Here is a 21,900-nt window from a genome sequence, read left to right on the forward strand (position 1 = left end):
GAGTCATAACCACTGCGTGTATGAGTACTAAGTTGCTTCAGTCGTGTCCAACTCTTTGTGACCCTAGGGACTATAACCCACCAGGCTCCTCTGTCCATGGGGATTTTCCAGGAAAGAATACTGGGTTGCTGTGCCCTCCTCCAGGGGATCTTCCCAACCCAGGGATCAAACCTGCATCTCTTAAGTCTCCCACACTGGCAGGCAAGCTCTTTACCACTAGCGCCACCTGGGAATTCCCTCAGGGACCTTCCTTCTTAAGTGACCCCTTTATGACTTTTTTCCCTCAGGCTCCCTCTCGTCCCCTGCTCTGTCCCTGTCTTCCTCAGGGGCTCTATGTGAGGAAGATGTGGCTGTCCCCAGGAACGAAGAAAATGCTAGTTTTCTACAAAATTCCATGAGCCCCTTCTTTGTTTATCACACCTGAGTTTTAGCTGGCATATGGTCACATAGCGGAAGCCTATACTTCCCAACATCCTTGCAGCTGAGGTGAGTCTGGGCAAGGGAATTCTGATAGCTATGAGGAGGTCAGCTGTAGACCACTTTCAAGTTTTGCTATTAAAAGAAATGGGTATGTGTTCCTCTTATCCTTTCCTTCTTCCTACTGACTGGGAGGCAGACATAATGGCAGGAGCTAGAGCAGCCAATTTGAGCCCACTGATAGGAACCGCTGCAGAAGGAACTGGTGAGCCACTCCAATATTCTTGCCTGGGAAATCCCAAGGACAGAAGAGCCCAGGGGGCGACAGTCCGCAGGGTTGCGAAGTCGGACATGACTTAGCACCACCACCGTGAGAGCCACCATGCGCCTCAAACAGTGACCAATACGTAGGAGGTGCTCAATAAAGAAATTTTTGGAGGGGCTTCACTCATTTGATCTTCACAAAAATCCTAATAGGCAGAATTACTGTGTCATTGTTTATTACCATCCCAACTTTACAGATGAGGAACCTCAGACACAGAGGGGTTAACTTCGTAAGGTCACGAAGGGTAGGATTTGAGCCCAGGCAACCTGGTGAATCTGCTGTTAATTGTGACAGCATACAGACTGTGATGGGGCTTCCCAGGTAGCGCTAGTGGTGAAGAACCCACCTGCCAATGCAGGAGATATAATGAGACGCTGGTTCCATCTCTGGGCCAGGAAGATCCCCTGGAGGGGTGCGTGGCAACCCACTCCAGTGTTCTTTCCTAGAGACTCGCATGGACAGAGGAGCCTGGTGGGCTACAGTCCATGGAGTCACAAAGAGTTGGACGCGACTGAGTGCACAGACATAGACTGTTCTGTGAAGAGGAGCAGACATCTATCCCATTTAGCCTCTGTATTTGGGAGCCTCCTTGTTATAGCAGCTTAGATATCCCTTCATATACCCTCTGTGATCTCCCAGAGGTGGCTGTGGGTCTCCCCATCGCCTAAGGCCTGAGTATGAGCCTCTCAAATGCCAGTTGACAGGGAGGCAGACCCTCCTAAGAGGCAGCTGAGGGCGGCTTTCTAGGGGCTGAAGACTGCAAATTGAATACTTGCCTTTTTACTGTAGCCTTGGTACTATTAAAAATTGGCAGTCTCCCATCCTGCTTGGATCACCAGCTCCTGAAGTACCTACACGTGCTCACAAGCCCTCCCTTTCCTCCAACTTATCATCTCAAAGACATGGGCACACCCACACTATTCCCCAAAGGGTAATGTTTTGTCTGTTATTTAAATCAACCAACATTTCAACAGTCTGTTGTTTACAGTTTACAAGGTACCACCCCAAAATCTAGGCATGGAAAGATACCCAGGATCTACGTCCACTTTCCTCCCGAGCTGTAGCAGCAGTGTCAGGCTTCAGTGGAAAAAAAAACCCAGTAAGTTTCAGGAAAAGATGCATGTTCTTTTCTTATTTCTACATACATGTGCACCCATCTATATGTTGGTGAAAAAGCAACTCCCTCTTTGGAAATCATGGCTACTCAGGAGCACTCTAGAACAGAGCAGGTCTGAGTGTCACTCCCATTTCACAGATGAAGAAACTGGCTTTAGACAAGTCAAGGCCTAGACCTCAAGGCCAGTGTGAGTGAGACCCCTGTCCCACACCTCAAAGCCCTGCTCTTCTCATCAGACCTGCCTCCTGTTGTTCTAGGTCAATGTCATTCTAGGTTATTGTCCCTATCGTCCACCCAGCTCACTACTCTCTACCCTACCTCCCTACCTCACTACTCCCTACCCCACCCTCTGCCATAGAAGGAAACCAGAGACAGGGATCTCTGGGGGTCTCAGGCAGTCTCTCCAGGGGGAGGTTTTCTGGCAGGGCCCCATTGCCTACTTACGACCAATAACCCAGATAGTTCAAGGCAGTGGGTCTCCCCCAGGGACAGAGGAGTCCCAATTGCCTGGAGAGCATGATAAAAATGTACCAGCTAGCAACCCCCTCCCAACTCCTGATCCAGGTTCAGCCTTCTGTGGTTTTTTTAACAAGTTCTCCCCAACCCCTCACCCCTGGCAGGTGTACTTAACCCATGACCACTTTGTTAATACTGGAAACTGACTCAAGGTAAGCCCCTTCGTGTGAAGGGTGAGGACATAGCTGTTTCCCCCTTTGTTTTCCCACAGAGATCAGTTACATTTCTTCAGTGTGAGAGGTAGGCTGGGAAGAAAATGTGGGAGCAGTGTAGAGACCTCAGGGCACTGCAAGTGGAATGTCCTCATGTGCCCAAAAGGAGGAGAAATCTCTGAAGTCGGGGTGGGGCGGGGGGGGGGGAACCGGGTTCCTCCTGAACTTATTAACATCTCACATCTCTCTCTGAAGTTCTTGAATAATAACTGGCATTTGTACTGAGATTTTACAAAGACCTTTTGGGAACATTAGGTTCATCCAGGCCTCAGTATTACCTTCTGAGGCAGGGATTACTGTCCTCAACTCACAGATGGAGAAACTGAGGCTCAGAGGGATGAAGTGACTTGCCAAAGTCCCACAACTAGGAAGTCACAGGCATAAGCCCCCAGGCTGTCTGATCCCTAATTATAGGCATGATTTCCTCTGTGGTAAGCCATTCTGAGGGTGAGGGGAGGGGGGAGGTTCTATACTCCTCACAGACCAGCGTGCACAAGAATCCAGGAAGGGGCAGAGAGGGAGGGGGCTCCCATGCCAAAGGGAAGAGTCTCAGGTCTGGTTCCCTGGGATTCCATTTGGGTGGCTCTGGAGTACCAGCCCTGAAATCTGCATTTTCCCAAGCTCAGATTGGCATCCAGCCAGGCACATCAGCCAAGGCTCCCCTGCTGCCTTCCCATCCTAGACGTGGAGAGAAGGGCACACGAGGTGTTCTGGCTTGAAGTGCAGTAACTGTGAGGACCCCCAGATGTCCACACTGGAGAGAGGAGGAAGCGCCATGCCCCTTCATGGGAAATTACTGAAGACCCCAAGAGAGAAAGGATAAGGAAGGAAAAGGGCAGAAACCCCCACTTCTACCATTTTCCCCATCTAAGGCCTGAGTTTAAGACATCTCATTTTCATGGGCTACTTAGAGTAACTGGAAATTCCCAATATTTGTGGTTTACTTTGATCTGTGTCCGGGTGAGCAGGAGGGGGCCTGGATCAGAGGTCTGGGAGACCTATACAGAATCACAGAACATCACCCGAAGTGAGAGGTTGTCACCAGACTTCATTTGGGAGGGACTTCAAAGCCCTCTACCCCTCCTCTGTCACACACATACATTGCTCCCTCTCTTCTCTAAGGACAGTGCCAAATTCAAGGGCAAAGACCTAGAGTAACCTTTACAGACTGCCTCATCCCACAGCTGACCAGGGTTCCTGCCCTCTCTGACCTTGCTTCTCCTAATAGTCCAGGCCTGGAGAATGTCTTGCAAGGGGTGGGAGTGGATCTGAGAATTGGGGCTCTGGTGAGTGTGGCTGTCCCAAGGTCAGGTGTTCGGTGTCAACAGGAGATGGTGGCCGCCTGGGTGAGCAAGAGGAAGTACTTGGTAAATGCAGAAATCAGTGTGTGTCAACCATGAGAGGGCCGTCTTGGGGATTCTCTGTTGGGGAATAACTGGTGGTCACCTGAAAATCCTGGAGTCTTGGCTCTTCTAGAAGTGCCAGACACACTGTCATCACTTCTCACCACTTTTTAGGTAGCTCTGAGTGGACTGACCTGCTGGCACTCATCCTTCCCCTGACTTTCTATCTGGAGATTACTACCCATGAAACACACCCTGTTCTGACAGGCTTGACAATCATAGTATAGAGGAAGAAATTTATAACTTGCCAGACACTGTGTCAGTTGGGGGTGTGGGCCAGCAGCAGAAAGAGCACAGAACTAGCAGTAGGGGTGGAACTCTGGAGCAGAGTCATTTCTTCCTTGTGCAAACCCATAAATATCAGAAAAGCCTCTTATGCCCGTTTGGGTAAGGGACCTCCTTTCTGACGGCAGAGGGATGGCTGTGATGTCTGCCCGCAGATCAGATCAGGATCAGAGACACAGATCCTGCCTCTTGCCTTGAGTTTTACAGCCAGTCAGCACGGTAGCCTGCAGCAGTACCGACCTATGGACAGCAGAGGGAGCTCTTGCCTAACCTTTCCCGCGTGGAGGCCGTTGCGAGGGCTTGAATTTTGGGAGCGAGGAGGGTTCTGAATTTGCTTCCGAAGTCCCGGGTGACTGCAGTGGAGCGCCTGGCTGGAGTAGGAACAGGGACAACTAGGCACTCATAATTTCCCCTTAAGGCACTCGCCCAGAAGAAGAAGTAGCCTCTTGCGACGCCCCAAAGTGAAAGTGTGAGTCGCTCGTCATGTCCGACTCTTTGCGACCCCATGGACTGTATAGCCCGCCAGGCTCCTCTGTTCATGGGATTCGCTAGGCAAAAATACTCGAGTGGATTGCTATTCCCTTCTCCAGGGAATCTTCCCGACCCAGGGATCGAACCAGGGTCTCTGTACTGCAGGCTGTTTATCGTCAGAGCCACAATAAAGCCCAAGGAGGACAGTTTTTACGCTCAACGGCCCCCGTACCCCCGGCGCACCAGCAGAGACACGGGTTTGCGCCTTTCTCAGCCCTACTCCATGTCCAGCTCCTGAAAGAACGTCCCTGGCATCTGTGGGTTCCAAGGATGTGCCCCTCAGTTGCACCCTTGCTCTTTTCTTGCCTTGGCCCTCTCCTAATGGCGAAGTGCCAAAAAGTGGAGGTGAAGCGTGCTCACGTAAGGGCTTGTGGTGTGAGGGTGAGACTTTGGGGTTCTAGGTGGGGTTGAGGGAAAAGGGGGGGGGTTGAAGGGTGCGTGCTGCTGTTGCACGTCTCCACAAATGCCACTAGGTGGCACTCCAAGCCCGCGTCTCAGAGAAGCGCAAGCTTTTGGAAGAGCTTGGCTGCAAGTGCTCCGGATTTAGCTTGAAGACTAGGGAGGGCTACAGAAAGGATCCTTCTGAGTCTGAGGGTCCTCCTCATTGCAACAGAAGGATGGACCTGGTATTTGGCGGGGGGGGGGGACGGGGGGGGCTGTGAAGCAACTATATTTCCCAGAAGGGCTTGGAAAGGGTGAGGAGAAGGGAGGGAAGGCATGGCATCCCCCCACATATTGTGGGGGATAGAGGGTGAATCCCCCAGACTTTCCTCAGGAGCTGGTGAAGGGTCAGAGGATCCTCAGTTATTTTAATATATCTTCAGATTAAAACCTGTAAAACCTCCAGCTTTATAGGTTTTGTTCCGAGGCCACTGGGAGAATTGGGGGTTTTAGAATCTGAATTCAGCCTGGAAACTTAAAAAAAAAAAAAAAAAAAAGCCCGATTCTGTCCATTTGTCTGCTTTTCTCCCAGGATTTGTGGGTCTGTTTATCACCTTCTGCCCTGGGCCTTCCATACTCCATCCTGTGCAACCAGAAGCCACGGAGAGAAATCTCCAGATCTTTGGCCTCTTTCTTCGCTCTTCCTTCAGAACCCTCAACGTCGTCTACTCCCTCTAGGAAATCTGCCCCAAGCTTTGAAGACCTTCTCTCCACAGCCCTCCCCCACCCAGTCCAGAATGAAAGGGGAAGGGGCTCTAACTGCATCTGACTCACGCACTTCTCTGGGTCAAAGTTGGTCTCTCCAGGACACCCCGGAGTCACTTGCCCCTTCCTCTGCTTGAGGTCTTCCCTGAACTGATCCATCGGGCCCCAGTTTAGCTTCTCTCCAAGACCTGCAAATTACTGAGACACTAATGTCCCAAACTTGAGGGATCCTCCCCATATGCCGAGGCTTGACCCAGAGGTCTCCTTCCTTCCCGGCTCTAGCCCTCCGAGTTCAATCCGCAGCCGCTGTGGAGGGAAAGGAGGACCGAAGAGGCCGAGTCCACAACAAGCGTTAATCCCATCCCGCCATCTGGGAAATGGAGGTCCGATGAGGGGTGCTAGAAACCTTCATACGCTGGCAGCCTCGATAAGCGCAGAACAGGCCTGGCCCAGAGAACTGGGAACTCTTAGGTGAAACTCAGACCCGCTGGCTTCCTCTCCTAAAGGGGCGGGGCGGGGGGTGGCGGGGAGAGGTTGCGTTCTCCTTAAGGGGAGATAGAAACCTAGGTTCAGAAACTGCAGGGAGCCGGGACTGGGACGCGGAGCAGCGATGCTTCTTCCCCGACCAGGCCTACCCTCCAAGCTCCAGAAACCTTCGTATCCTCAGAGGTTGCCAATCTCCTGGGATGGGGTAGGTGGGTTTGGAAAGGATGCTCCATCTCCCTTTAGGCCTGCAAAGTCCCCTCAACAGTCTAGGCCCTCGCTCCCTGTCCCTGCCAGTGGCAGCGTGGTGGAGGCTCCAAGGGCGGAGCGCGGGGATACGGGAAAGTGGGGGCCTGCCGAGTGGGTGGCCTGGGACAAAACAAACCCAGAATTCTGGGAGAAACTAGGAGAAATGGAGGTCTGGGTGACTGCCGCCCCAAGGTGACCCTTTTCGAAGTACCACGCGCTGCCAGGCCTCCTGGGGAATAGAGCTCTCCCCTGAGAGTCCCCTCCTCCTCCCCGAGGCCAGAGGTATTAGTGCTGCTTCATCAGAGCTCATTTCCTGCGAAAATGGAAACATATCCAGAGTTCCTAATAAAGTGAATGCCGAGGCTTCGGGTGTAATTGGGCTTCCGGTTGGTGGCTATTTCCTTCAATTGACAGTGGAAAAAATATAAACCCACACCTCCCAGATACAACTGTATGATTGTCCGAAAGAGGTGCAGGATGAATTCGCCCAGACTCGGAGGCAGTACCTGAGAAGTGGGCACAAACCCTCACCCAGACCAAGGGACCCAGGAGCCCCGGACCTCCACACCGACCCTACATCCAAGCCCGAGCCTCCGCAAGCTCCTCGGCTTCTCCTCCCATCCTGAGTTCCGCCCAGCCTCTGCCGGCTGAAAACGCCAGATCTTAAGACGCTGGGGCGGGTGGGTCTTTTCCTTGCTCTGAAAGGAGTGTCCTACGGTGCCGGGGGCGGGGACGGGGGTGGGGGAGGTGGCTGAGAGTCCCGTACCCCTGTCCCAGACCGCGTGCGCCGGCTGCATATTTCTATGCATAATCCAATTTTCTCCATGACTATCTAGTTAAACTCTTTAACAACAGCTACATAATTAGAATTTGGATTCCCATTAATTTTCCCTGGGCCTCGAACCATTTGCAGCTCACACTGGTAATTAATGCGATACATCACTAACTTTACCCAGTGCCGGCCAGCCGGGCTCAGGTCGCTCAGCCCACTCCAGGCGCCCTTGTGCGGCGAGTCCCTGACTCCAGACCCGGCTTTCCGAGTGGGGGCCGTTTTCCTTCCTCCAAAGCCAAATGCCTCGGTCCGCGCAACCAAACACTTCTTTCCAGGAAATTTCACAATTAAAAATATTTATCGGGAGCAGATTTACGTTTCTGGGTTTCCAGTCTCGGGGCGTCTGGGTAGGCTATTAAGAGTAATTAGCATCTTTTGCGCATGCAGATTTACTCCGCTCATTGCCACATAACTCATCCCTAAAAGCCAGCGTAGTCGAACACTGGCGCCGCCGCCAGAGCTACCTCCCCCGCCTGGGTCTGGCTAGGGCTCCCCCGGTCCCGAGCCCCTGTGTGCTGCCCACTCCTAGTTAATCTAGCCCAGAGGCTTGCTCCAGGCCCAGGAGGCTGCGCGCCAATCGAGAAGTTTCCCACCCTGGAGAAGACTGACGCCGGGGCGACCTCAGGCAGCAGGGGAGAAGGCTCAAGCCAGGCTCTTCCCCTGTGTCGGGGCCCACGGTCTGGACCCGCGACGGTGCGTTTGTGTGCGCCAGCGAGTAGGCATGCCTGTGTATGCAAGATAGCGTGCGCGCGAGTGCACCTGCATGTGGCTGCTAGTGCGCGTTCCTGAAAGTGTGCGAGGTGCCCGTGGAAAACCAGCGCCTCTACCCCGACCTCTAGCCCATCCCTTCCCAGGACCGCAGATCAAAGGCCAGTCCTAGGCCACCCAGCTAGGGCGCTGAGGTTCAGAGGGAGACTCGGGCCCCTGCCTTGCCTTGATTTCCCTTCTACAGAGCCGGCCCCAGCCAGCCAGAGGGCCCGGAACGCGCAGCGCGGGGCGAAAGGGAAAATGGGAGGCCTGACGGCCGCTCACATCAGAGCGCAGTTTGCCTGGTGCTGGCGAGAGGCCGCCAGAGAGAGGGCAGGCGGAGCTGGGAGTCACTGAACTGCGGCTGGCGGGATCTCTGGGGAGGCGCGAGAGGTTGGGGCTAGGTGGGGATCGGGGGTGGAGGGGATGGGAGTGGGGGCGGGCCAAGGTGCAGAGTGGTGGTGGGAGGATGGTGGCCAGGAAGCGCCGGGCGGCTCCCTAGCTCCCAGCCGAGGCACCCACTCCGCGTTGGTTATTAACGCGCTGGGAAGTCCGCGAGCCGCTCAACTTTCTTCTCTTTAATGAGCCTAGAAGAAGAGGCTGCCCTGAAGGGGTTTGTTCATTAAAGATGTAGCTGGAGGAATATTGTCTCATTAATTATCTGGTTTTAATTACACTCCTACCCTTTGAATCCAGAGATGGGAAAAGTTGATTCAGTGGCGCCGCCCCCTTTAGCTTAAAGAGTCGGGCGGGGCAAGGGGACCAGGAGGGGCCGTGGGGACTTGAAAAGTGCCTGGGAAGATGGGAGCAGGCCTTGGGGTGTATGCAGCTGCCTGCGAATTCCCCATGCAAGAGGGTTCCAAGCCTGGGTGTATGTGTGGATGAGGTCTGCCTGTGGATCTGAAAATGTACGTGTGTCTGTGCGTGACCACGTGCGCTTGAAAGGCCGTGTGGACGTGACTCGGGTGTCTATGTGTGCTCCCCGCCAGTGTGGGATTCTGTGTTTGGGTGTGCGTGGGGGTAGCTGAGTGTGTTTATGGACAGGCCCCAGAGTGGGGGTCTAAGTGAACAGGAGTGTGACTGCGCCTGTCTAAGAGGGTGGCTCCCTGCCCATCAGCTCAAGTGACAGTGTCTGACCATGTCTCAGGGTCTCCACTGTGCCTATATGTGGCCCCACGTGTATGCGTCGAGGGGGCACGCTTCATGGCTAGAGCATCCCAGGAGCCAGGACCTCTCCAAGGACATAGCTTGGTTTCTGAGGGTCCCCAGAGCTAGGGTGCCATCTGGAAACCACAGTTCCTCTGGAAGGGGAGTTATTTAAAGGGGTGCTCGGTCCTGCCTCGTCCCTTGTCAGGCTAGCTCGGCGCTAAAGCGGGGGCCGTTTTCCCTTTAAATCGCGGACACTTTGACAGGGGACATTAAGGACCCGGCTGCTCAGGCTGAGCAGATCATAAAACCGGACAGGCAATTTCTGCTCCCGCCAAATAGCCGGGCAAACTCGTTCTGCATCTTTGGTTTTAATGCACTAAACTGGCAGCTAAGCAGGGAGCGAGCAAAGAGGGGGTGGGGAGCCCCCCACATACACTGGGGCGCACACACCGGCACCTGCACAGGCGCCAACACCCCTTCACACCCTCTCGACCCATGCCCCGCCCCTGACCCCCCCACCAGTGGAATTATCAACTAGAATTTGATTAATATGCAAATCGCAGGCAAACAGCTCCATATAATTCTTTCAGTGGAGAGTAATTAATCACCAGTTAAAGCAAATTAATACATATATCAATTTTGTCAGAAACATGCTTAGTTCAATCGCCCGTAAAATTGAAGTTTGAAGTATTAAGAGGCTCTGCAGAAACGCCAGGACTAAAACTTTCAAATTGATCCTATTTAGTAATCAATCAGGCTCTCCCCTCAGGTTAATCTGCCTAATTTTTCATCTCAAATCATACACTTTACTGACATGCCATCTAGCAAACAGTCGATAAAAAGTTAACAAAAATGATAACGACTCCAGCCAGAGCCATTGTGCAGGGCGGGTGGGCGGTGGGCAGCTTTGATTGCATTTCTGGGGTGGTTGGGGACTTGGTTTTCTCCTAGGCCAAGGGCTGGAAACCCTCCCGGGCAGCCTCAGCTTCCCTGCCCACAACCTTTGTCTGTGACTTGCTCTCTTCAGTTGCTTTTGAACTCTGCTCAGAACAGTCAGAACCCTGGCAGCTTTTTCCCCAAAGTCACCTAAACCAGCTAGCTCCCTCTCCGCGCCTTGGTTGCACAGAATGTCTGAAGGCACGGCACGTGTGTGCTTGTGGTAATTGTGGGCTGTGCCTCTATCTGTATTGTATGTATAACAGTGGGGCTGGCATAACTGTTTCGCAGCAACGGTTTCTCTGTCTAACTGTTGTGTGTGCTGCTGGCTACCTGTATGTCCACGCATGTGCTGTGACTACACTGTTTCTGGGCATTCCATATGTCTGTGTCCCTGTGGGTGTGTTTTGGGTCTCTGCATTGGGAGTCTGTGCAACTTAGTGCCTGCCTTGTGTGTTTGCCTTGTTTCTAGGATGTCTGTGTGACAGTGTGTGTCTATGTTGTACGTGCCCTGGATTTGCCATGGCAGGCAGCCATTACCCAACAGCGTACAGAGGACATCCCCGCCCCCCGAAACCAAAAAAGCAAAGCCTGTGCTTATAGTTTTTATTCACTGCCTCACTTCCTTCAGAGTAGACTCAGGCTCAGACTGAGGTTCTCCACTCCTCTCATGTGGGCATGTGATCCCAGGGGGTTCGAAGGCAACCAGATCAATAAGCGCCATCACAGATGTCAGGAGAGAGGGAACAGTCCCTATGACCCAGGCACTTCACTTTGAGCAGCCTCTGAGACATGGGAGGGGTCACTTCGCCACCCTACCCTCCCTCCCAGGCTCTATGTTGAGGGGATAGGTGAGGAAGCAGGCAAGGTCTATTTCTTGGCAGAAGAGCCTCCCAGCCCTAGATCCCTCCCCACAGAGCCCTAGAACCCACTGCTTCCTACTTGAGTCCTTGAGTTTTGAGCACATTTTGGTTCATTTGGCACAACCACACTTAGATGTGGTGACAACTCTTCTCATCTCTATCTGTGCATGCTGATAACTAAACCCACAGTGGCCCCAGGATACTCACAGAAGACTATTCTTCCTTCCCTGCCATATCCACATTTGCTCACAAGCAGCTAACCACACCCAGCTCTCCATGAGGAAGCCTGCACATGTCTACTTGCACACACCAATGCACAGCAACCCCTGCACACATTACACACACACACACACACACACACACACACCAGATTCCGAAGCAGGCAGGACTCATTCAGTCCCAACACTGCCAGCAGCATCACTTACCCACCATCCACTATACACACACATCAACATTGCCCTCCCCATTTAGGACATAAAGGAGTCCCCACAGGGAGGAGTAACCTAGCTGGGGGAAGCTGGGCCTTCCAGGGCAACCTGGGACTAGTACAGCCAAAGCCAAATTGCACTAAGTTTCAGCCTGGGGACCAACTTGAGTAGGAGGGGGCAGGCTGTATCCTAGCCATTACCCAACAGCATACAGAAGACACTCCCCCGCCCCCAACCAAAAAAGCAGAGCCTGTGCTTATAGTGTTTATTCACTGCCTCAACTGCCTTCAGAGTAGACTCAGGCTCAGACCGAGGTTCTCCACTCCTTTCATAAGCCTTCCTCCCTTCTGATCATGTGTACCATTCCTCCACACCCCCACCGACACTCCCACCCCCCCATCCCCCCCGCCCCCCCATAACTCTAAATTTGAGAATTTGAGTAGCCAGCTTGTCAAGCTGTTTGGAGCTAGGATTCTGTTTGTTTGCAGCTTCAGTTCCACATCAGTGTTCATTCTCTCGGTTATCTGCACACACTCAATCTCTTACACACATCGCACACCCAGAGCAGGAGCACTTCACCCACTGGTCACTCCCACCCCAGTGACAGCTTTACTTCTTTTCTGTCCATTGCATAAACTTAGTCACACCTAGTCACACACAGCAGCACACATTCAGTCGCCCCCAGTTGCACATGCTCCGTTTCCATCAGTCAGCTGTACATGCCTAGTCTCTTGGTTGCACACGCTCTCCTGACACACTCAGTGACACACCCTGTTGGTGCTGGAGAACCTGGCCACACATACACATACCCCCACCCCCTCAGCCCCAAGGTCTCCTCCTGGACTGGCAGCTGTTAGTCACCAAGGTGACTTGCTGATGGCAGCCCTGAATCTGGGGGTGCAGGAGTGGGGCCCCAGGGAAACTCAGGTGGGAATTCTCCATCCGGAGAATCGCTCCCCTCTCAGACACATGCACAGGCCCAGGACCACCACCTTCCTTTGCTCCAGTCCTGAGCCTCATCTTTGGCAGACACTGTAAACCCACCCAGGATCAGGCTCCCAGCTCCCCCAGGTCTGCTGACCTCTGCCCAGGACCTCATTGGCACAGGCGCACAGTCTAGGGAGGCATCCAGTTCCCACACAAACCAACCATCCATAGTTCTACAGGCTAACCATCACCACCTAGCACACCCACAGACTCCTCCCACAGCCGACCAGGGTCCTCTCCACCTTACTACTGCAGCTTCGGCCCTGCTGACCTTCATGACCCCAGTTTGCTCAGATTCCGGGTCCCCTCACCCACATATCCTGCAGCCCCCACCCCAGTCCACTCTGGGCCCCTTATCTAGCCACTCCCCCTACACCTGCGCTCCCTTAGGCCTCTTTCCCAGGGGTGTGTGTGTGTGGAACATCTGTATTCTCAGCACAAACTACTTTCTGGGCCCCAAGAAAAAGGGTTGGTTATTAGGGTAGGGAGCAAAATCAAGGTGCCCCTGGGTTCTAGCTGTTGGAGACATGCTGGGCGGGGTGAGTGGACTTCCCTGGACCTGGAGGCTCAGAAGGGTGGGGAGGAGGGGGTCCCCGCGGCGACTGGCAGGGGCGGAGGGGAGGCGCGCGGCCCCAGCCCGTCCCTTTCAGGGGGGACTCATGCATCAAACTTCAATTTTCCGGACGATTGAATTAGTGATTTTTTTTCTCCTGAACTAAAATACACTTAAGTCTTTGGGATTAATTACCACGTTCTGGTCCCTCAGACTGGAGTATTACTTATCGGAGCTGCGTCTGACACCGGCCCGACACCTCGTAAAATAAGGAACTGCGCCTCCTGGTCTCACCCGGCGCCGCCCGCCGGCCCCCCGGGCCGGGGAAGGCGGAGCGGGGAAAGCAGAGCTAGCCGGATAGCGCAGAGGGGCCCAGCCCGTCCGCGCCGCGGGGTCCCGGGCCGGAGAGCAGAACCTGCCCGCGTCCCTTGAAGGAAGAGGCAGAGCCAGGCCGCTTCTCCAGGGCAGCGGGGAAGCGAAAGTGGTTCTGCAGAGAGGCCAGAATCCTGAGTACGCAGGCCCGCGACGGCCCCGGGCGGTAAAGTAACTCTGGCAACAGGGCTGGCTGCCCGGAGGGTCCCGAACCTTAACGAACCTCGCCCCGAGAATGGGCGCAGGGCCCACAGCCCCTCACACGATCCAGGCCACACTTGCACGTACAATCACTCTCGGAGAATAAACACATAATGCACGCGCCCGGCCCCCACAGAGCGCACACATGCAGTGAACACGCCACGCACAGCCGCACCCGAGGCCCGCCGGGCCGGAGCCTGCGAGGAGACCAGGGCCTGCACTTGCGTTGGAGGGCCCCTCACATCACAGGTTCTCGCTGTAGCGCCCGAAGCTCGGCCAAGGCCATCCCAGCGCCCGGGGCGGCGCGCGGGTAGCTGCTCTCATCGGAGCCGGGATTGCCTGGGAGAGGGTGAGCTACAGCCCAGGCCTCCCTGATCCCAGCTCCTCCCTCCAGTCCCCAGACAAGTCCCTCAGCCCTTGCCCTCGGTGGCCGCAGCCTCCCTGCGCGATGGAGCCAGACTAGCCCCGCACCACGCTGCCCGGTCGAACGAGTCGGACCTCCAAGGCCACGCGCGCTATCAGCGAGGCTCCGGAAGCCCACGGGCAGCCTGGCGGAGGCATGGAATCCAGCGCAGCCGAGAAGACTGCGCCGGGGCGGCTTGAAACCGCTCCCCAAACGGTGTGGGACCCTGCACGGCGCGCTCTCCTCGGGCCTCCTTGGGCTCAGCATTCGCCTCTCTCTTCCCTCCGACGACTGCAGTCCCTCCTTCCTCCCGCCTCCTCTCTGGCCTATAGAAACAACGAATTCCTCCTCGTCTTTCCAGGCCTGGGTCCAAAGCCACCTCCTCCCTGAAGCCCCCTCTACCCCGAGCCCGAAGTCGTTTCTCCGAGCTCTTCAAAAGGCGATTCCCTGCCCCTCGGCCCAGTCTCCTGTGTCTTCGCTGGGCTATGGCGGGACCCGTCCGCTAGACTGGGAGTTCCTTGAGGGCCGGAACTGGATCTGATTCGTTTCCATTTCCCCAGCCCTCAGCGTGGCCTGGTGCAGAAAAGACGCACAACAAACATTTGCTGAATTGAATGGATTTCCCCTTTATTTTATTAATCTTTCCCCTTCCTTCTTTCCTTCTTTCTTTTCCTCCTTCCTTCCTCCCTCGTTATTTTTTATTTCTTGGTTATATTCAATTGTCATGTTTTTCAGGCTCATTAAATCCATTTAGAGACAAAAGAATAAAAGGCAGAAGGGGAAGGAGGGGGAGGAGGGAAGGGGGAGGGGAGGGGGAGGCCAGGGAAGCAAACAAATAACCCGCTTTAACTAGACGGGCGGATAAATGGCCCTGTTTCTCCTCAGCCCCGATGCGCCTGCTTAGCTGCGCGCCCCGCGGGCCCCGCAGCTCGGGTGGGCTTAGCCCCGGGGCCGCCGCCCCCAGCCCGAAGGGACCCAGCAGGGCCCGGCCCGGGGCCGCGAAGCGGGGAGCGGCCGGAGGTGCCAGGGCCGCTTCATTGGGATTCATGGGCGTGTTGGGCGGGCGGCCCCGGGCTCCGGGCGCGGGGCGGGGGCCGGGCGGGGGCGGGGTGCGCACGGCGGGCGCAGATGCCCGAGTGACCGCCGCGCCGCGGTCCCTGCGCCGTCTTTGTGCCGGGGAGGCGCGCGCGGGGACCTAATCCATCAAATTGTCTACAAATTGTGAAGAAAATTCAAAAACCATATGGTCGCCAGCGCCGGCGCGCTCTGGGCTGCGGAGGGCCGTGGCCGCGCCCGCACCCGGAGCCGCGGGGGGCTGGGCCCGGCTATTGTCGCCTGTCAGCGGCCGCCTGGGTCCATTCGTCCCGGCCTTCATGGTCCGCGCTCCGAATTACAGACCCATCCATCCTGAGAGGGCGATTTATGTCGCCCGGGAGGAACCGGCCTCACGCCGGCCCGGCTGCCCGGCCGCCTCTTTCCTTCTTTCGCTCTCGCCGCTCCTCTCTTTCCCCCATTTCTTTTTTCTCTCTCCGTCTCTATTTCTGTTTCTCTGTGTGTGTGTAGCTTTTCCTCTTTCTCCCCTCGTCTCTGTGGCTTTCCACTTTCTCGATCAGATTTTGAAGTGTTTTTTTTTCTGTTCTCCTTTTTCTATTTTTCTCCCTTAGTTTCCTCGTGGACTCGCACGTTCGGATTCAGGCCCCGGGGCCCCAGCGCCTGCCCGAGAACAGATGCGCATTTCTCACATCAATTTTGCTTAGAAAGAGAGCCGAGTGGCCTGGAGGCGGGACCTTCCTCTAGTGACAGCGGCCACTCGCCAGCCCAGTGATAACAAAAGCCCAGAGAGAAACCCGGTCCGTTCGGAAAAGTGAAAGCTGCCCCTGTTCGTGCCCCAGCCGCACTCGGGGCGCTGGGACACCCCCACCACCCCCCCTCCCCGCAGAGTTCTTGGTAGATTTGTCTCTGTCCCCAGCAGCGCTCGGGGCCCAGAATTTGTGAGCATTACCAGAAATCCATCCCAACTCACAGACGCCTCGGGCTCACATCTTCCTGTGCCCATGTCAGCAATTTAGTCTGCCCTCGTGCCTTTGGCTTCATTTTCTTTCCTCCCCCAAGGCTGAGGCCCTCTGGCGAACCGAAACTTGGGAGCCCTCAGGCTCCACCCCGCTGTCCGACTGAGCTGTACCACCCAAGGCTTAGCCGGTGTCCCGGGGAGCGCAGGAAGAATACCCTTGGGTCCCGGCTGCGATGCACGAACCCCAGGGCAAGTCCCCCCACCCTCAGCCTTTGCCCCACATAAATTAATTTTGCACCCGTGGCGCCCTCAAAGTACGCACAGATTTCCTCCCAGCATTGTACGCCTCACTTTTTACCCGGACCTGGCGAAGCCCGCTTCTCTCGCCCCCTCACCATTTGGTAGCTGCCGCGTGTTCGTGGGCAACAAGCGCCTCCTGTCTCTCACCACTTCCCCCTCACCCTTCATTCTCACGCCTGCCCCGAAACTCCTCCAAATCGCCAAGGCCTAGGCAGCCCGAGAGCAGGAGCCGAGAGACACCGAGCCTGCCGCGGCTTCACTGAAGAAGGTCCACTCATTCAGACACGGTCACCGCCGGTTCTAGTAAAATGGCAAAGACTTTATTTATCGGAGAAAGAGGCCTTAGGTACAGTCCGGGAGGGAGAGGGCAGGGCAGGAGAAGGGGAGTGGCACGCGGGACCCACCCTCATCCAGCCACCCTTGTCTGGCCAAGACGAGCTAGGAGCAGGGCATTGGAGACTGCAAGACAGACCCAGAGCTGTGGAGGAGGTGGGTGAGGGTTGAGGTGGGCCTCCTCTCAGTCTCTGTCACATGCAAAGAAATTCTAAAAAGAGTAAAAAATAATGCTTGGACTTTGGGTTCCGTTTTCGTTGGTTGATTGGTTGTTGGATTTCCCCCTGCTTTGTCCCTAAGACCTGGACCCCAGTAGTCAGTCCAAGGCAACCAAGAGAGGGTGGGAAGGAATCTTTAAAATAACGTTTCTGGGCATTAGGAGGCAGAAATGGCATCGAAAACAGACTTTCTTTGCTGGGGGCGGGGGGCGGATTGTGGGGGGAGGAAACGGATTTAAATCTTGCAAGTCAGGACCCGGTTGTCCCCCTCAGTCCCTTCCCACGTGTGGGGGAAATAAAGGCAGAAGGGAAGAAAAGAAAACTGCAATAGGTCTAGGGAGGTGAGGAGGGAGAGGACCGGTGCATTCGCCACATGCAGAGAAAAATCAAAAAGTCGGGGCGGCCTCCTCCCCCAGACCTCGAGGTTAAGTGTTTGCTACCCTCGATTCTGCCTCGCCCTCAGCAAAGCCGGCAGCCTGAGCTTTGAAATCAAGGAAATCTCTGGAACTTTAACAAATAAAAGAAAGGAAGAATTCAGGCTGCGCTGGGAAGAACCCGGTATATAGGCTTAAATATTTATACACAAGCCATACAGAATTGCACGGCGAGGGCTCCCGGGGCGGTGGAGGCCGCGCGCGGCGACCGGCTCCGCCGGTCAGCCCGGGTTTATTGCTTCGAGAGGGAAGAGGCGGCTGCCGGGAGCCGAGTCCGGGCCAAGGACGGGGAGAAGGCGGGAGTTGCAGAGGAGGTCCCAGCTCCCCTCGGCGGTCCGGTCCGGGAGGCGGCGGGCATCCGGCGCTCGGAGCCCGGGGGGCGGTGGAAGATGCCGGGCGCTGCTCAATCGTCCACGTCGATTTCTTCGTCTTCCTCGTCCTCCGAGCAGTCCTGGCTGCTGGCTGGCTGGTCTGTGAGCGGGGAGGCTGGCGAGAGATGCAGGGGCCCGGCGCCCGGGGCCTGCGGGGCGCCTGGGGGGAGTGCCGGAGAGCCAGGCCTTGACTTAGCCCTGCCGCAGCCGCCGCCGCCGCCGCCTGCGGCCTCCGAGTTCTGCTCGAGTTCGGCCAGCGCCACGATGTCCATCTGCCCGCTAGGGCCCAGTTTCTTGGCGGACTCCACGTCGGCCTTCATCTCCTCCAGGTCCCGTTTAAGCTTGGCTCGCCGATTCTGGAACCAGGTGATGACCTGAGCATTGGTGAGGCCCAGCTGCTGCGCAATTTGGTCGCGATCGGCGGGGGACAGGTACTTCTGGTAGAGAAAGCGCTTCTCCAACTCATAGATCTGGTGATTGGTGAAGGCTGTGCGCGACTTTCTTCGCTTTTTGGGGGTCTGCCGCTGCCCAAAGATGGTCATCCCGTCACGGCCTGCGAGGAAACCAGAGTATAGTCTTGCGCACGGGGAGAGGAGACCCCACCCCGGCTCTTACTCACCCCACCTAGACCCATCCGGCCATCAGTCTGCCGCTGTTCCCTTCTCGGATTAGATTCGGCCACCTGGACTAGGGCAAGCCTAGGCTACGGCAAGCCCCCTTCCTCCATCTCTCGTCTACCGGAAGTCCCTAGGAAAAATTGTTTTGATCTCTGCCCCGTCACCTGAGAGTTCGTTTGAAAGAACCGAGGTCGCTAGAACATAAGAGAGCCAGACAGGGACGCTCTGACTGGGTGTGAATGTTGGCTCTCCACCTCGTCGCAATCAACACGACTCTACTGCTATCCAAAAGGTCCCAGCAAAGGCTCTCCATTCCGCACCCCAGGAACAGGGCTAGGAGTTAGCAGGCCACTGAGAATGGGAGGGAGCCAGGCAGACTGCGGAGAGATCTTGGGTTCCCGCCTCCCCTCCGCGGTCACTCGACTCTAGCCTATCCCGAGGTCCCTAGGAGACAGGGTTTAGGTCCTGTTCCACGCATCTCCACTCCCAGTGGCGGCGGCTTGGGTTGGAGGGCCCTGACGACCGGCGTGGGGGGTGAGGCGGGCAGAGACACAGGGCAGTAAGCGTGGGACACACGGAACAGGTCGCGGGGTGCTGGGCGCGGGGGAACCCAGTGGCGGCGCCTACCTTCGGCTGCCTGCAGGACGCTGACCTCCAGCCCCTTAAAAGTCTTGCTAGCGAGCTCCTCAAGCGCGCACAGCGGCGAGGTCTGAGAGAGCAGCGCGCGGCCCGCCAGGGGCAAGCCGCCCGGCGCGTGCTTGTCCGCGGCCGCCAGCAGGTGCGCCGCCCCGCACAGCGAGTAACTTCTCCGCACAGACGGCTTGTTGAGGATGTCCTCGATGCTGAACGGCGTCAGCGGCTTGTTGGAGTTGGCGGGAGGCGGCAGGTGGTCCAGCGGGCTGCGCCGCCTCTCCTCCCCCGGCGCCGCCTTGCTGTCCTCCTTGGAAGTCATCTCGGCCTCGTTTGGGGGCCCGGCCTCGGCGGCTCGGGCCTCGGGGACCCAGCCCGCGGGCAGCTCGGGCGCCGGACGGCGCGGCGGGAAGCAGACGGGAAGGAGGCCGCGCCGGGCAGGGCGCGGGCCGGGCTCGGGGCCGATTAGCGCAACGGCAGAGGCGAGCAGAGCCGCACGGGGCCCCAGGAGGAGGGCGCTGACGCTGGCGCTGCCGCCGCCGGGGCTTCCGGCAATCCGAGGCCCGAGCCGGGGCGCGCCGCGCGGGGCTCCAGTTTCGCCAGCCCCGGTGCTATTTAAAGGTGTCAGGTGGCTCCGCGGCGGTTCCTGGCCCACGGTCCTGGCGGCAGCAGTTGGAAGAGCCGAGGCAAGGGCGCCGATCCCGTACTGCGAGGGGAGGCGGAGAGATGGGGCAATTGACTATTGCTAACAAGTTAGCCTTGATCGAGGAGTCATCAATTATCTGCAGCGGCACTTCTGTCTCTCTTTCTCCGTCTTTTTCCTCTCTTCTCTCTGTTCTCTCCTCCCGTTCTCTCCCTCCCTCTCTCCCTCCCTCTTCTCTCTTCTCTGCTCCCCCCGTCTCTCTCCTTCGCTCCCTCTCCCTCGTCCTCTCTTTCACTCTCTGTCTGTCCAATGCAGGCGGCTCTAAGTTGGGAAGCTCATTAATTAGCGGGCCTGGGGTAGGAGGAGCCGGCTGGAATTAGCCTGCCTAATGCGCCTGTCAGTCCGGGCGCTGCGCCGCGCTCGGCCCGAGCTGTTTGTAAATTACATTAGCCGCGCCTTTATTGCACCCGAACCTCCGGCGACTGAAAAGCCGCCGCCCCCACCCCAAACTGCGAGCCGCCCTCCCGGAGCACCCGCCTCCCGCCGGCCTGGCTGTGATGGCAGCGCTGGCCCGGAGGTCTCGGGCTCTCCAACCCGGGATTTTGCGCCCGAGAAGGGCGGCAAGAGCACAGCCGGGGAGGTATGCAGCCGCCGCGCGGGCCAGGTAAGACCGGGAGCCTGGGTGGGCCCCGTCGCCACCCAGAGCAGACTTTGTCGAGCTGAGATCAAGGACACAGCGCCCCTACCCCTAGACCCACTCACCCCTCACCCACGGCCTTGGGCGACGCGCCTGGCGGAAGGAATCTGCAGCCCTCGGGGTGGCCCGCGGTAGGTCCGAGGAGGTTCTGCAGCCCTGGGTGAGGCGACACAGGACACAGGGGTGGGGGAATCCCAGGGGTTGGGGGAGGAGGCCAGTCCGAGGATACAGCCTTACCCAGCCGAGAGGTGGAGCGAGGGTAGTTGTTGATGGCTCTAGGCACCTCTTCCCCGGCCGGAGCCGAAGCGACAGCCTTACCTCCTCTCGCAATCTTGCACACTCTTTTCCGGCCTCTGCTCTCCGGGCCGACTAGGGCCACGGCCCGTCTGGTGATCGGCGTCCGGCCGAGGTAGCCAGGCCGGGTGCCGGGGCTAACGGGGCAGGCTCAGGGCCTCCCAGCTGCGCTCTGCCGGGCCCCGGCCGGGGCCCCGTTGCCGGCCCCGCCCAGCCCAGCGCCCGGCTTGAGTGCACCACCAGGCCGACTCCAGCTGTTCCGGATGCGGGGCGGGGGGCCCAGAGAGGGTCGGGTCACGGCTGGGGCTGCGCTCTCAGGAACCCGCAGGGAGCTGGGGTTCGAGTGAGACTGGACTCTGGCAACCCTATGGCCCGAACTCTGTGCGTATCAAGCGAGCATTTGTGTGCATCGGTATTTGAATGTTTATGTGTTCGAATATGTATATATGTGTGTGGTTCTCCAAGGATATATTTGTGTAAACGTATGTGAACTTGTGGGTATGTGGGCATGTCTATGTTTTTCATTCCCCTGAGGCACCCAAGGGGGTTGTGCCCCTAGTTTTTATTTTCTCTTGAGTCCTTCCTTTGGTTTGTATACAGCTACTTGCCCTGCCACCCTAGTCTTCTGTTTCTGCCCCTGTAGAAAGGAGGGGAGGAGGGGACTGGCCGCAGCTGAGGGAGGAATAGCTGCTGTCCTCACACACAGCCCCAGCCCTTTCCCTGGCTTTGTTTGTAAACTCCGGGGCAGGCAGCGCAGTCTGGCAGCCCTGCTTGGTCCAGAGATGGCTCCAGAGAGGCCAGTGCAGAGGACCGTGGCCCAGCTCAGAGGCTGGGATGGGAAAAATAGGACCTCTTGGGCTTCTTGCCCTGTCCTACCTGCTCCAGAAAGAAGACCAAGCTGGGCTGTGGGGCAGGGGACAGGTTCTTTCCCTGGATGCCTCTAGCATAGGGACCTCTGAGCATCAGAGATCAGTGTCTTTTATCTCCCGGGTACTTGTTTGTTTGGAAAAGGGCTTGTAGCTCTCCAGACTAAAAAAGGACAGTGTAGGGAGAGAGGATTCTTGTTTGGGACCCCAGTGACTGCCCCAGGCCTGCCTGGCAGTATTGGGAAGAGCTATTTACCCTCTCCCCATCTTTGTCCTGCATTTTGGGGAAAGCACAGGTACTTTAGAAGCAGGAATGGTGAGAATGTTCCCC

At 56.8% G+C, this 21,900-nt stretch overlaps 1 protein-coding gene across 3 annotated transcripts; it reads right to left on the reverse strand.

Moving 5' to 3' along the window:
• Nucleotides 1–15,617: 15,617 nt before the first annotated feature.
• On the reverse strand, nt 15,618–21,413 carry LBX1 (ladybird homeobox 1). Of its 3 annotated transcripts, XM_069568019.1 has the most exons (4): nt 20,728–21,413; nt 20,475–20,565; nt 19,067–19,775; nt 15,618–18,375 (listed from the first exon to the last, which is right to left on the reverse strand). In XM_069568019.1, exons 3-4 carry the CDS (start codon nt 19,389–19,391, stop codon nt 17,855–17,857), a joined length of 846 nt encoding a protein of 281 aa, XP_069424120.1. In that variant the 5' UTR covers nt 19,392–19,775; nt 20,475–20,565; nt 20,728–21,413; the 3' UTR covers nt 15,618–17,854. The 3 variants fall into 3 exon arrangements, with proteins under 3 accessions (XP_069424120.1, XP_069424119.1, XP_069424121.1); XM_069568018.1 differs by having other exon boundaries at nt 20,475–20,931; XM_069568020.1 differs by lacking the exon at nt 20,475–20,565 and having other exon boundaries at nt 20,647–20,926.
• Between the last annotated feature and the right edge of the window lie 487 nt (nt 21,414–21,900).

This window comes from Ovis canadensis, chromosome 22, assembly GCF_042477335.2.
Source record: "Ovis canadensis isolate MfBH-ARS-UI-01 breed Bighorn chromosome 22, ARS-UI_OviCan_v2, whole genome shotgun sequence".
In the NCBI taxonomy this organism is placed as follows: domain Eukaryota; kingdom Metazoa; phylum Chordata; class Mammalia; order Artiodactyla; family Bovidae; genus Ovis; species Ovis canadensis.